This window comes from Pongo pygmaeus, chromosome 1 (genome assembly GCF_028885625.2).
Source record: "Pongo pygmaeus isolate AG05252 chromosome 1, NHGRI_mPonPyg2-v2.0_pri, whole genome shotgun sequence".
NCBI classification, from domain to species: domain Eukaryota; kingdom Metazoa; phylum Chordata; class Mammalia; order Primates; family Hominidae; genus Pongo; species Pongo pygmaeus.
The window spans coordinates 202,614,526-202,626,611 of record NC_072373.2 but is presented as its reverse complement, the minus strand read 5'-3'; the positions used below and the strand labels follow the sequence as shown (position 1 = coordinate 202,626,611).

Sequence of the window (12,086 nt, the reverse complement as noted above, 5' to 3'; positions counted from 1 at the left end):
CTTTGGGAGTCTGAGGCAGGAGGATCACTTGGGTGCAGGAATTCAAGACCAACCTGAGCAACATGGCAAGACCTTGTCTCTATTTTTTAAAAAAACGACTGAAGCATCCTTCCTTAGATATTTTTTCTCATCCAATTCAAACAAACAAAGTTTACTATTTGGTTTTTTGTTTGTTTTTGTTTTTTGAGAAGGGATCTTGCTCTGTCACCCAGGGTGTACTGCAGTGACAGAAGACAGATCATGGCTCACTGCAACCTCCACCTCCTGGGCTCAAGTCATCCTCCAATTCTCTCGCCTCAGCCTTCCGGGCAGCTGAGACTACAGGCAGTGCCTGCCAGGTGTCTAGACCTAAATTTAATACTTTGAAGAAACTACTATGTAACAAGTACTGTTACAATTACAAGAAATAAAAGATGGATGTGATATGGTCCTTAACCCTGAATAGCTCACAGCCTGCTGGGGGGCAACTCCATTCCTCAAACCCATGCCAACCTACAGAGGTCCCATCTTCTGCCTTGTTTAACCCTGAGAAAGATGCTTCTGCTTTATTTTTTTTATGAAACGCTTTCTTATACAGTAACTTTAGTCCTCATGAAAATGTTTATTTTAAAATTAACTCTCTTGCCAAGCACAGTGGCTCATGCCTGTAATCCCAACACTTTGGGAGGCCAAGGCGGGAGGATTGCTTGAACCCAGGAGTTTAAAACCAGCCTGGGCAACACAACAAGACCCTGTCACTACAAAAAAATACAAAAATCAGCCAGGCATGGTAGCCCAAGCTTGTAGTCCCAGCTACTGATGTGGGAGAATCACTTGAGCCCAGGAGGCAGAGGTTGTGCACTCCAGCTTGGGCAAGAGTGAGGCTCTGTCTCAAAATAAATAAATAAAATTAAATTAACTCTCTTGTTTTTACAGATGTGGAATATGAAGATCTGCAAAATTAATATCTTGAACAAATTCAATCCCAGCCAGGCGTGGTGGCTCACGCCTGTAATCCCAGCACTTTGGGAGGCCGAGGCGGGCGAACCTTAAGTCAGGAGGTCGAGACCAGTCTGGCCAACATGGTGAAACCCCCGTCTCTACCAAAAATACAAAAATTAGCCGGGCGTGGTGGCAGGCGCCTGTAATCCCAGCTACTCGGGAGGCTGAGGCGAGAGAATCACTTGAACCAGGGAGGCAGAGGTTGCAGTGGGCCAAGATCGTGCCACTGCACTCCAGGCCTGGGCAACAAGAGCAAAACTCCGCCTCAGAAAAAAAAAAAAAAAAAAAGAATTCAATCCCACTTCAGTCAGGTTAACTGTCTTCCAAGAATTTTTTTCTTTTTAGACAGAGTCTCTCGCTCTGTCACCCAGGCTGGAGTGCAGTGGCGCGATCTCTGCTGACTGTAAGCTCCGCCTCCCGGGTTCACGCCATTCTCCTGCCTCAGCCTCCCGAGTGGCTGGGACTACAGGCGCCCACCACCAGGCCCAGCTAATGTTTTGTATTTCTAGTAGAGACGGGGTTTCACAGTGGTCTCGATCTCCTGATCTCGTGATCCGCCCGTCTCGGCCTCCCAAAGTGCTAGGATTACAGGCGTGAGCCACAGCGCCCAGCCAAGAATTTTTTTTTCCATCCTTTTTTTCCTTCTTTTTAAAGAGACAGGGTCTCACTCTGTCGCCAAAAATGGAGTGCAGTGGTCCGATCATAGCTCACTGCAGCCTCGAGCTTCTGGGTTCCTCCCTCCTGGGCCTCCCAAAGTGCTGGGATTACAGATGTGGGCCACTGTGCCCAGCCCTTTGCAAGAATTTAATCTGAGATTCTGACTCCAAACGGCATGCTTTTATTTCATTTATTCATTCATTCACTCAACAAATATTTACTGAGCATCCACTACATACTAAGCGCTGGAGATGAGATAGTAAAGGAGGCTCAGAACAAGCCCACTGCTGTCCTAACATACCACCAAGCAAGCTGTAACCTACTGTAAGGCCCCAAACTATTTCACCTCCCTAAACCTCAGGTTCGTCATCTGTAAAATGGGGGTAATATAATGCCTAACTGGCATGATACACAGTGCCTGGCGTTCGTGAATGGCAGAAACAACCACTAAAACAACTCATTACAAAGGACTAAGAAACGTCTCGGGGGCCAAGAAGGCTAAGTCACTCCCAGGAAGGGCCCAGCCCCCGACTCCGCGGACTTGGGGCACTCTGCCCGCGCGCCCGCACTATGTTGGACACACTCGCCACCTCCCTCGATAGGTCGAACACTATCCCCTCTTTCGTTGCCCCGGGGGATCTCCCAGCAGCTATCAGTGGGAGACGCTCACACACCCCCAGACCCCCGCCACCCCGAAGACTGGACTGAAGGAATCGCCCAACGGTCCAGGCCAGACGGCCGCTGCCTTTGTCCACTGGGAAAGCAGATCCGGTAGAGGTCGCCCCGGTGCCACTACTCCTCACTCTGTGTTCACCTCACTGTAGAAGGTCATAAATGCTTCCTCGGTGCTGCCTCCACCGCCCGAAGTCCCGCTCTCTCCTGAGGCCGCCATTTCTCCGGCCCAGCCACCACGTGACCCTTCTGCGCAGGCGTCGCCTCACGTGATTCTTACAGGTCCGCCCCTCTATCCCCGCCTCCCGTCTGAGAGGTTCTTAAAGGGCTCGCAGCCCAGCCAGGCACTTTAAACGTAGGTGGGCTTTTTAAAATTAGAACGAATTACACATAACATGTCATTAACCACTTTAAAGTAAATAATGTGCTTAAGTTATTGTTGTTAGGTAAAAAATAATAAGAAGAATAAAAGAAAAAGTGAATAATTCAGTGGGTTTATTTATTTATTTATTTATTTTTGAGACAGGATCTCTGTCGTCCAGGCTAGAGTCGAGTGGTGCAATCACAGCTCACTGCAGCCTCAACCTCCTAAGCTCAAGCGATCCTCTCACTTCAGCCTCCCGAGTAGCTGGGATTACAGGCGCGCGCCACCATGCCCGGCTAATTTTATGTACTTTTGTAGAGACGGGGTCTTGCCATGTTGCCAAGGCCTCCCGAAGTACAGGAATTACAGGGATAAGCCACCGCGCCGGACCGGCTCAGCAGTCTTTAGAACATTCACAATGTTCTGCAACCACCATGTCTATCTGGTTCCAAAATAGTTTCATCACCTCAAAAGGAGACTTAGTATCTACTTTTTTTTTTTTTAGACGGAGTCTCACTCTGTCACCCAGGCTGGAGTGCAGTGGCGCCTCCCCGGTTCCAGAAATTCTCCTGCCTTAGCCTCCCGAGTAGCTGAGATTACAGACAAACACCACCATGCCCTGCTAATTTTTATATTTTTAGTAAAGACGGATTTTCCTCATGTTGGCCAGGGTGGTCTACGATCTCCTGACGTCGTAATCTGCTCGCCTTGGCCTCCCAAAGTGCTGGGATTACAGGCGTGAGCCACCGCGCCTGGCAAAGGAGACCTAGTACCTATTAAGCAGTTACTCCTTATTCGCCCCCTCCCCAGTCCCTGAAAACAAGCAATCTGTGTTCTATCTATATGGATTTACCTATTCTGGATATTTCACATAAATGGAGTTAAACAATATGTGAATACGTATTTCACATAAATGGAATTAAACAAAATACCAGGCAGGGCTGCTATTTTCTCAACTAAAATATGATCAATAAAGCCAGTTTTACTATTTCATATAAAACAAAGAAGTTTTTTTGTTTTGTTTTGTTTTTGAGATAGAGGCTTGCTCTGTTGCTCAGGCTGGAGTGCAGTGGCATGATCTTGGCTCACTGCAACCGCCGCCTCCCAGGTTCAAGCGATTCTCCTGCCTCAACCTCCTGAGTAGCTGAGATTACAGGCACATGTCACCACGCCCGGCTGATTTTTGTATTTTTAATAGAGACGGGGTTAAATCAGGCTGGTCTCGAACTCCTGATCTCATGATCCACCCGCCTGGGCCTCCCAAAGTGCTGGGATTACAGGTGTGAGACACCACACCCAGCCCCAAAGAAGGCATTTTTATAATCATCAATCAGGTAGATAATCTGGCCCAATTCTCTCGTCTAAAAAAGAAGAAACAGAGAAGAGAAAATGAGTTAGAGAAGAGCTATAAACTTCATGAGAGTAAAGACTACTATTGTCTTGTTCACATTCATTAGATGGATGAAGGGAGGTCAAGGTTAAACTTTCCCTAGACTCCTACTTATCCTTTTTTTTGAGACAAGAGTTTCACTCTTGTTACCCAGGCTGGAGAGCAATGGCGTGATCTCGGCTCACTGCAACCTCAGCCTCCCAGGTTCAAGCATTCTCCTGCCTCAGCCTCCCAAGTAGCTGGGATTACAGGCATGTGCCACCACGCCTAGCTAATTTATTTTTTATTTTTATTTATTTATTTATTTTTGAAACAGTTTCTCTCTTGTTGACCAGGCTGGAGTGCAATGGCATGATCTCAACTCACTGCACCCCCTGCCTCCCAGGTTCAAGCGATTCTCCTGCCTCAGCCTCCTGAGTATCTGGGATTACAGATATGCGCCACCATGCCCGGCTAATTTTTCATATTTTTTTTTAGTAGAGATGGGGTTTCTCCATGTTGGTCAGGCTGGTCTCGAATTCCCAACCTCAGGTGATCTGCCCGCCTTGGCCTCCCAAAGTGCTGGGATTACAGGTGTGAGCCACCGCGCCTGGCCTGCTCTTTTCTACTGCATTGTGCCACATTGCCAAAAGTGCAGTTATTAAGCCCATTCAACAATATGTTGCTAACGAAAAAAACAAACTAAAATATTTTTAAAAGGTTTATTCTGAGCCAATATGAGTGACCATAGCTTGGGGAAACACAGCCTCTAGAGGTTCTAGGAAACTGTGCCTGAGGTGGTCAAGTTATAATTTGGGTTTTCTTTTTTTTTTTTTTTTCTTTTGAGAAGGAGTCTCACTTTGTCACCATGCTGGAGTGCAGTTGCGCAATCTCGGCTCACTGCAACCTCCGCCTCCCGGGTTCAAGCCGATTCTCCTGTCTCAGCCTCCTGAGTAGCTGCGATTACAGGCGCGTGCCTCCACACCCGGCTGATTTTTGTATTTTTAGTAGAGACGGGGTTTCCCCATGTTGGCCAGGCTGGTCTCGAACTCCGGCCTCAGGTGATCCACCCACTTCGGCCTCCCAAAGTGTTGGGATTACAGGCGTGAGCCACCGCGCCCAGCCAGAACACTGACACGTCTCATAACAAATGAACGCGATTTATGTATATCTAAGCCGGAGCCCATTGGACGTCGGTATCCTGGACATCAGCATCCTGGACACAGCTCCCAAACCCCGAATTCCCCCATTTTATTGATGCTAGCAGGCCAGGGAAGGGAAAACTTCCTTTGGGCTTTGAATAATAACGACTTTAGAATTGAAATCCTGGGCTGGAGGTGGACGCCACGCCTCATTCTGATGGTTCCAAGAGCCGAAATTTCGGCTTCTGGCACTCTCCTCACTCAGCTCTCCAAACTCCTCCATCATTCCTCTTTCCAGTCCTTTGGCCCTAAGCCCTTGCTAGTGTTTGGCTAAGAATAAACCCGTCTCTTGCTCGGGATTCGCTGTGAGCTCCGGGAAGCCCGCCTCCACTCTCCCGTGATTCGCTACTCCTGTGTTCAGCCGCCCCTCCGTCGACCAGATTGGGTGCTTGGCAGTCCCTGCCATTAGCGCGTAACGAGAGATTGCTTGCTGAGGCAGAGACGCCAGAGGTGCAGCTCCAGCAGCAATGGCAGTGACGGCGTTGGCGGCGCGGACGTGGCTTGGCGTGTGGGGCGTGAGGACCATGCAAGCCCGAGGCTTCGGCTCGGATCAGGTACGCTGCGGCAGTGTCCGCTGCTCCAGCCCCGCGGGCGGATCCCATCTTTGCTTCCGTACCTTTACCAGTGTCCCTGTCTCTCTGCAGTCCGAGAATGTCGACCGGGGCGCGGGCTCCATCCGGGAAGCCGGTGGGGCCTTCGGAAAGAGAGAGCAGGCTGAAGAGGAACGATATTTCCGGTGAGGCTCACCGGGTCCCAAGTCCAGCCTTAGATCTCCCAGGGCCTTCCAATCCTTAAACTGCCAATCGCCCCACCCGTTCCTACCTGGTGCCTTGGGCGCCCCATCCCCCAACAGAACTCCCGGGCCCCAATGCAGTATACCCTAACCCTTGATGTCCCGACCGTTGCCACGTATAGGGCACTCCCAGTTCCCTGTACAACAGTTTCAGGCCCCCAAACCATTTCCACCGGCGGGTCTCCACAACAACCCACGGCTCAGCTCCTCCTTTATCATTACCATCTCCCGCGTGGAGTTCTCCTCAGGTCGTGCGAAACACCCCCAGATTCTTCGCACAGTGTCTAGATCCGACCGTCCAACGTTTGCCTCCCAGCCTGACTCCCTCGGCCCTCACCCACCTGTCACCCCCTCTACGCTCTCCTTCCTCCCCAGCACGCCTTAGCTTTGCAAGCCTGCATGCATTCAGGCTTCTCAGGTGTTTCTAGACCCCCGACTCCGCAAGAGTGAGGATGGTGGGAGCTGGTCATGGGAGCTAGTTATGGTTGGACACCATCTCCTAAAGGCTTTTGCCGTACCCAGCCCAGCCTAGACCTGTAGATTTCCCTCTCCTGCTTAGGAGTATGGAGTGGGCTGGGCCTCCCTTTGCCAGCCCTGAGTTATCTTTAACTGACTTCTGTCCACTCTGGAGAGCAGTGAGGAATTAATCTTGCTTTTGCTTGTCCTTTGGCCTTTCACTTCTGCCTTCTGTTGAGAATTATCACCATGACACCTGCCATACCGTATAGAGAGCCAAGGTACAGCCGTTAGAGACTATCTAATTGAGCCCTTACATTTTGTAGTTAAGGAAAACTGAGGCCTAAATGTGACCAAACCAACATTGTAATCCAGTCCCTTCTTGGAACCTAAATTGAACTGCTAAGTACTGCGCATGCAAGAGACCCTTTATTGGCCTTACAGTGGGCCATTCATTTCTATAGGCAAAGAAAGCTCTAGACAGATTAGAATAGGAAATGGATATTTGCCTTTTAGCTACACCCCTTTGTCTGTCTTCCTCATTTTGTTCCTTTTTTTTTCCCTAAAGGGGAGTCAAGTTCCCTGGGTTGTTCCCCTCATGAGGTATTAGGGACTTGTGTCACATCTCTCTGGAGTTTTCTATTTTAAAGAGGAATCTGAAAGCAATAAGCTCTTTGGTCTTCTTAAGATGGCTACATCTCAATTTAAGATGGGGTATTCTTTCACTAGTTGAGGAGTAGAAGAGGATGACCAGCCAGACTCCCATGGAATTGGGACTCCTATTCCTTGCTTAGACATTACAGGTTATGCTTAGAGATCTCTTTGGGGTGAAGGATTGAAATTAAACCCTGAGCCACCGTGTCCTTGTAGAGCACAGAGTAGAGAACAACTGGCAGCTTTGAAAAAACACCATGAAGAAGAAATCGTTCATCATAAGAAGGAGATTGAGCGTCTGCAGAAAGAAATTGAGCGGCATAAGCAGAAGATCAAAATGCTAAAACATGATGATTAAGTGCACACAGTTCCCCATAGAATGGCACATGTCATTGCCCACTTCTGTGTAGACATGGTTCTGGTTTAATTAATATTTGTCTGTGTGCTACTAACAGATTATAATAAATTGTCATCAGTGAACTGTGTTTGATGCCTTCTTCTGTCTGGAAGAGATAGACACTAATGGACTGCTGAAATGGATTAGAGGCATCCCCCCATCCAGGAACCCACAGACAACGCACAGTGTGATAAGTACACAGACAAAGTACCCCTCCCAGTCTAATTAGAGGTGTTCAGAGAAAGCTTCTTGAAGGATAAATCCCAATCTGAAGCATAAAGATGAGGAGGATCCTGGAGATCCGAAGGAGTCATTGCTTCAAAAGATACAATTGGGCCAGGCGCGGTGGCTCATGCCTGTAATCCCAGCACTTTGGAAGGCCAAGGTGGGTGGATTACCTGAGGTCAGGAGTTCAAGACCAACCTGGCCAACATAGTAAAACCCCATCTCTACTAAAAATACAAAAATTAGCCAGGTGTGGTGGCACGCCCCTGTAGTCCCAGCTACTCAGGAGGCTGAGGCAGGAAAATCACTTGAACCTGGGAGGTGTAGGTTGCAGTGAGCCGAGACTGCCACTGCACTCCAGTCTGGGTGACAGAATGAGACTCCGTCTCAAAAAAAAAAAAAAAAAAAGATACAATTGAAAGTACCATCAGTTAAAACAGCATTTTGCATTTTTAAAATGGTTTAGAGGACACTTAATATGAGCTAGTCATCCTTGTTCTAATTTTGTAGATTGAGAGAACTGGAATTAGAAATCATGTGATTTATACAGTCACTCAGCACCTTGGCAGTGAGACTTGTGTCCAGGTTTTTTGACTACTAAACCAAGTCTGTTATTAGCAGAAAATCAGAATTATTTCTTAGGTTATATTTTGCTTTGCCAAGTATTTTGTTTCAAATTAGACTTGAGGGCCTAGTATAACTAAATTATTATATAAACTAGGTGTGTAACTCCTCTAGGCAAAAAAATTTGAGGTGACATTTGGGCCATTAGCAAAACATTTTCAGTTCACCAGTTCAGTAGAGTATTTGCCCAGGATTGTAATGAGTTATTTGTTCTAAGACCCTATCTATCTCACAAGGGCCTCTAGGGCCATTGAGTGATAAAAGCTTGGAGAAGTCGCATTGATCTTGTCCGTACAGACAAAACACTAGATGGTTTGACTTGCCCATGAAACTGAACACAGCCAGGTGTGGTGGTTTGTGCCTATAGTTAGCTACTTGGCAGTCTGAGGCAAGAAGATTGCTTGAGCCCAGAAGTTCCAGACATGCCTGGGCAGCAGTTTGACCCCAACTCTTTAAAAAAAAAAAAACTCTACACTTTGTAATGATTATAATGTTGCTGAATCTCAGCACTGAGGCCTCAATAGTACCTATAAATCTTGCAAGTGGCCAGCAACAAAATAACCTGAAAAGATGAAGTTCAAGAAACAATCATACTAAGTCAAATGCCTTTTATTTTAACGTTATTAACAGTACAACACTTGAAAAGTTTAAAAATTGGAAACAAGTATTAGCAAACATCATTTTGCATATTTGTAACCAAAAAAACAAGGGATACAAAATCCCCTAAATTTGTACATGATAGTGTTTTTTTGACTTATAATCAACAATTGCCTTACTAAGAGTGATGTTCCTGAATTGTTTCCTCAGTAAAGGTGTACCATAGGCTGGGCGCGATGGCTCACGCCTGTAATCCCAGCACTTCGAGAGGCCGAGGCGGGCGGATCACCTGAGGTCAGACGTTCAAGACCAGCCTGGCTAACATGGCAAAACCCCATCTCTACTAAAAATACAAAAATTAGCCATGCGTGGTGGTGGGCACCTGTAATCCCTGCTACTCGGGAGGCTGAGGCAGGAGAATCACTTGAACCTGGGAGGCAGGGGTTGCAGTGAGCTGAGATTGTGCCACTGCTCTCCAGCCTGGGAGACAGAGTGAAACTCCATCTCAACAACAACCAAAAAAAGATTAAATAGGCTAATTTAAATATATCTGAACTTTGTGAAAATGGTAACTCATGGTCTTTTTGTTATGATATACCTGTGGTTAATTTTTCTATCATGCTGCAGTAAAAGCAAGATGTAAATACTGAGTAATATCACAAACATGCTTGAATCCTGTAAGAATTTATGTGACATGAGCCAGTAACCACAGAAAAAAACAGCACAGGTCACAGGTGGTTCTTAGAATCAGGATAATTTGGAAAATACTACAGCAGTGGTTCCATAAGCCAGCAGTGTCAGCATCACCTGGGAACTTATTAGAAATGCAAATTCTCGGCAGGGTGCGGTGGCTCATGCCTGTAATCCCAGCACTTTGGGAGGCCGAGGTGGGTGGGTCACAAGGTCAGGAGTTCGAGACCAGCCTGGCCAATATGGTAAAACCCTGTCTCTACTAAAAATCCAAAAATTAGCTGAGCATGGTGGCGGGCGCCTGTATTCCCAGCTACTCGGGAGGCTGAGGCAGAAGAATCGCTTGAACCCAGGAGGTGGAGGTTGCAGTGAGCCAAGATCACGCCACTGCACTCCAGTCTGGGTGACAGAGCGAGACTCCGTCTTAAAAAAAAAGGAAATGTAAATTCTCAGGCCCCACCACAAACCTGCTGAAACTGGGGGTTTGACTCAGCAGTCCTTTAACAAGCACTCCAGTTGATTCTGTTATGTATGCACCGAAGTTTGACGATCATTGTAGTACAGGTAGTTTCTCATGGAATCTGCTGGCATTTTTGGGTAAACACTTTCATAAAGACAGATTATTAGGTATAATAAAAGTAACTATATATGTTTAATATAATTCATAATATGAATGTGACTTTAGAATTTAGAAATAAATGGTTCTTGTGTGGAACTTGTTAACATTTGAGAACATAGCATTCCACAGAATACAATTTGGGAAATACTTCACTTGTATAATATATTTATTGCCTTAGTCAAAATTCTTTTTGTCCTCTGCCTCCCACTGCTTCATTTGACTAGCCTAAAAAAAATAAAAAATAAAATCCTTTTTGTTTACATGTAACAGAAACCAGCACTGGCTGTCTAAAGGGGAAGAAAAAGAGTAATTTACTGGAAAAAATAGGGGCTATTTTCTCACAGAATCTCAAGATTTCAGCAAACAAGACTCAGGAAAAAAAGGGACCGCAGTAGCCAGAGGAGTTCTGTGAACTACAGGAGCAGATCTGTCTAAGCAACTTCCAAACCCTCTGTGTCAGAATCGTGCTGGCTGGCCTGGGCGCAATGGCATCCCCCTGTAATCCCAGCACTTTGGGAGGCCGAGACGGATGGATCACTTGAGCCCAGGAGCTTGAGACCAGCCTGGGCAACATGACCAAACCCCATTTCTGCAGAAAATACAAATAATAATAATAATAATAATGGCGGTGCAGGCCTGCAGTCCCAGCTACCTGGGAGGCTGAGGTGGAAGTGAGCTGTGTTCATGGCACTGTACTCCAGCCTGGGCAACAGAGTGAGACCCAGTTTCCAAAAAAAAAAGAATAATTGGGGTGCTTTTTTTTATATATATTTGAAAGAGTTCTATAGAATTTTATGCAGTGAAGTTATTTAACAATCGCAGAATTAATGGAGCACTTTAAAATTATTTGCTCATTAAATCTCATATTTTTAGCAAATAGATCCATTCCATTAGTTTAATTTTATAACCAAAGTAACCGAAGCAGGGAATTGTGAAGTAACTTTCACAAGGTCACATGATCAGGTTTGTGCTGATCAAGGTCTTCACTTCAGAACTCTTGCTCCCACAACCTTGAGTTGCATTTCCAATCCAATGCTTCAGCTGCCTATTAGCTGGCTCCCTCCTCAATGTGGGGGAGTGGGAGGTACATGGGTAGTGGGATATGGGTGCTAAAGGCAAGGGCTCCTGGAAGTAAATATAGAAGTGCCAGCGGTTGGTGTTGGCATTAGCTTTTTGGCTGTAACATAAACCCCATCAGCATGTCTATGCATGCCTATATGATGCAAACACATGTTTGCAATAGAGCCTAGTTTGAGATTTTCACAACAGTAAGTCTAAAGTTGTAGTTCTCAGGCCGGGCGCAATACCTCACATGTGTAATACCAGCACTTTGGGAGACCGAGGCAGGCGGATCACCTGAGGTCAGGAGTTTGAGACCAACCTAGCCAATGTGGTGAAACCCCGTCTCTACTAAAAATACAAAAATTAGCCGGGCATGGTGGCACACACCTGTCCAGCTACTTGGGAGACTGAGGCAAGAGAATCACTTGAACCCGGGAGGTGGAGGTTGTAGTGAGCCGAGATTGCACCACTGCATTCCAGCTTGGGTGACAGAGTGAGACTCCAACTCAAAAACAAGTAAAATAAAATAAAATAATAAAGTTGTAGTTCTCAGCACAGGTGGCACATTGAAATATGTGGAGAGCTTTAAAACCTCTTCTGCAGCCGGGCATAGTGGCTCACGCCTATAATCCCAGCACTTAGGGAGGCCGAGGCGGACGGATCATGAGGTTAAGAGATCGAGACCATCCTGGCTAACATGGTGAAACCCTGTCTCTACTAAAAA

The 12,086-nt window shown here is 46.6% G+C and overlaps 2 protein-coding genes across 2 annotated transcripts in view; one reads left to right on the top strand and one right to left on the bottom strand.

Annotated features, from left to right (window-relative positions):
* DNAJC8 (DnaJ heat shock protein family (Hsp40) member C8) overlaps positions 1–2,588 on the bottom strand; it is a 32,261-nt gene extending 29,673 nt beyond the window's left edge. Inside the window, exon 1 of the mRNA XM_054498213.1 lies at positions 2,453–2,588. Coding sequence (XP_054354188.1) covers positions 2,453–2,530 — 78 coding nt within the window. The 5' untranslated portion in view covers positions 2,531–2,588. The remainder of the gene's footprint in view (positions 1–2,452) is intronic.
* A 3,016-nt stretch (positions 2,589–5,604) lies between these two features.
* On the top strand, positions 5,605–7,628 carry ATP5IF1 (ATP synthase inhibitory factor subunit 1). The gene is made up of 3 exons (XM_054498226.2): positions 5,605–5,799; positions 5,890–5,981; positions 7,365–7,628. The coding sequence occupies exons 1-3, from the start codon at positions 5,713–5,715 to the stop codon at positions 7,504–7,506; spliced, it is 321 nt and encodes a 106-aa protein (XP_054354201.1). The 5' UTR covers positions 5,605–5,712; the 3' UTR covers positions 7,507–7,628.
* The last annotated feature ends 4,458 nt before the right edge of the window (positions 7,629–12,086 follow it).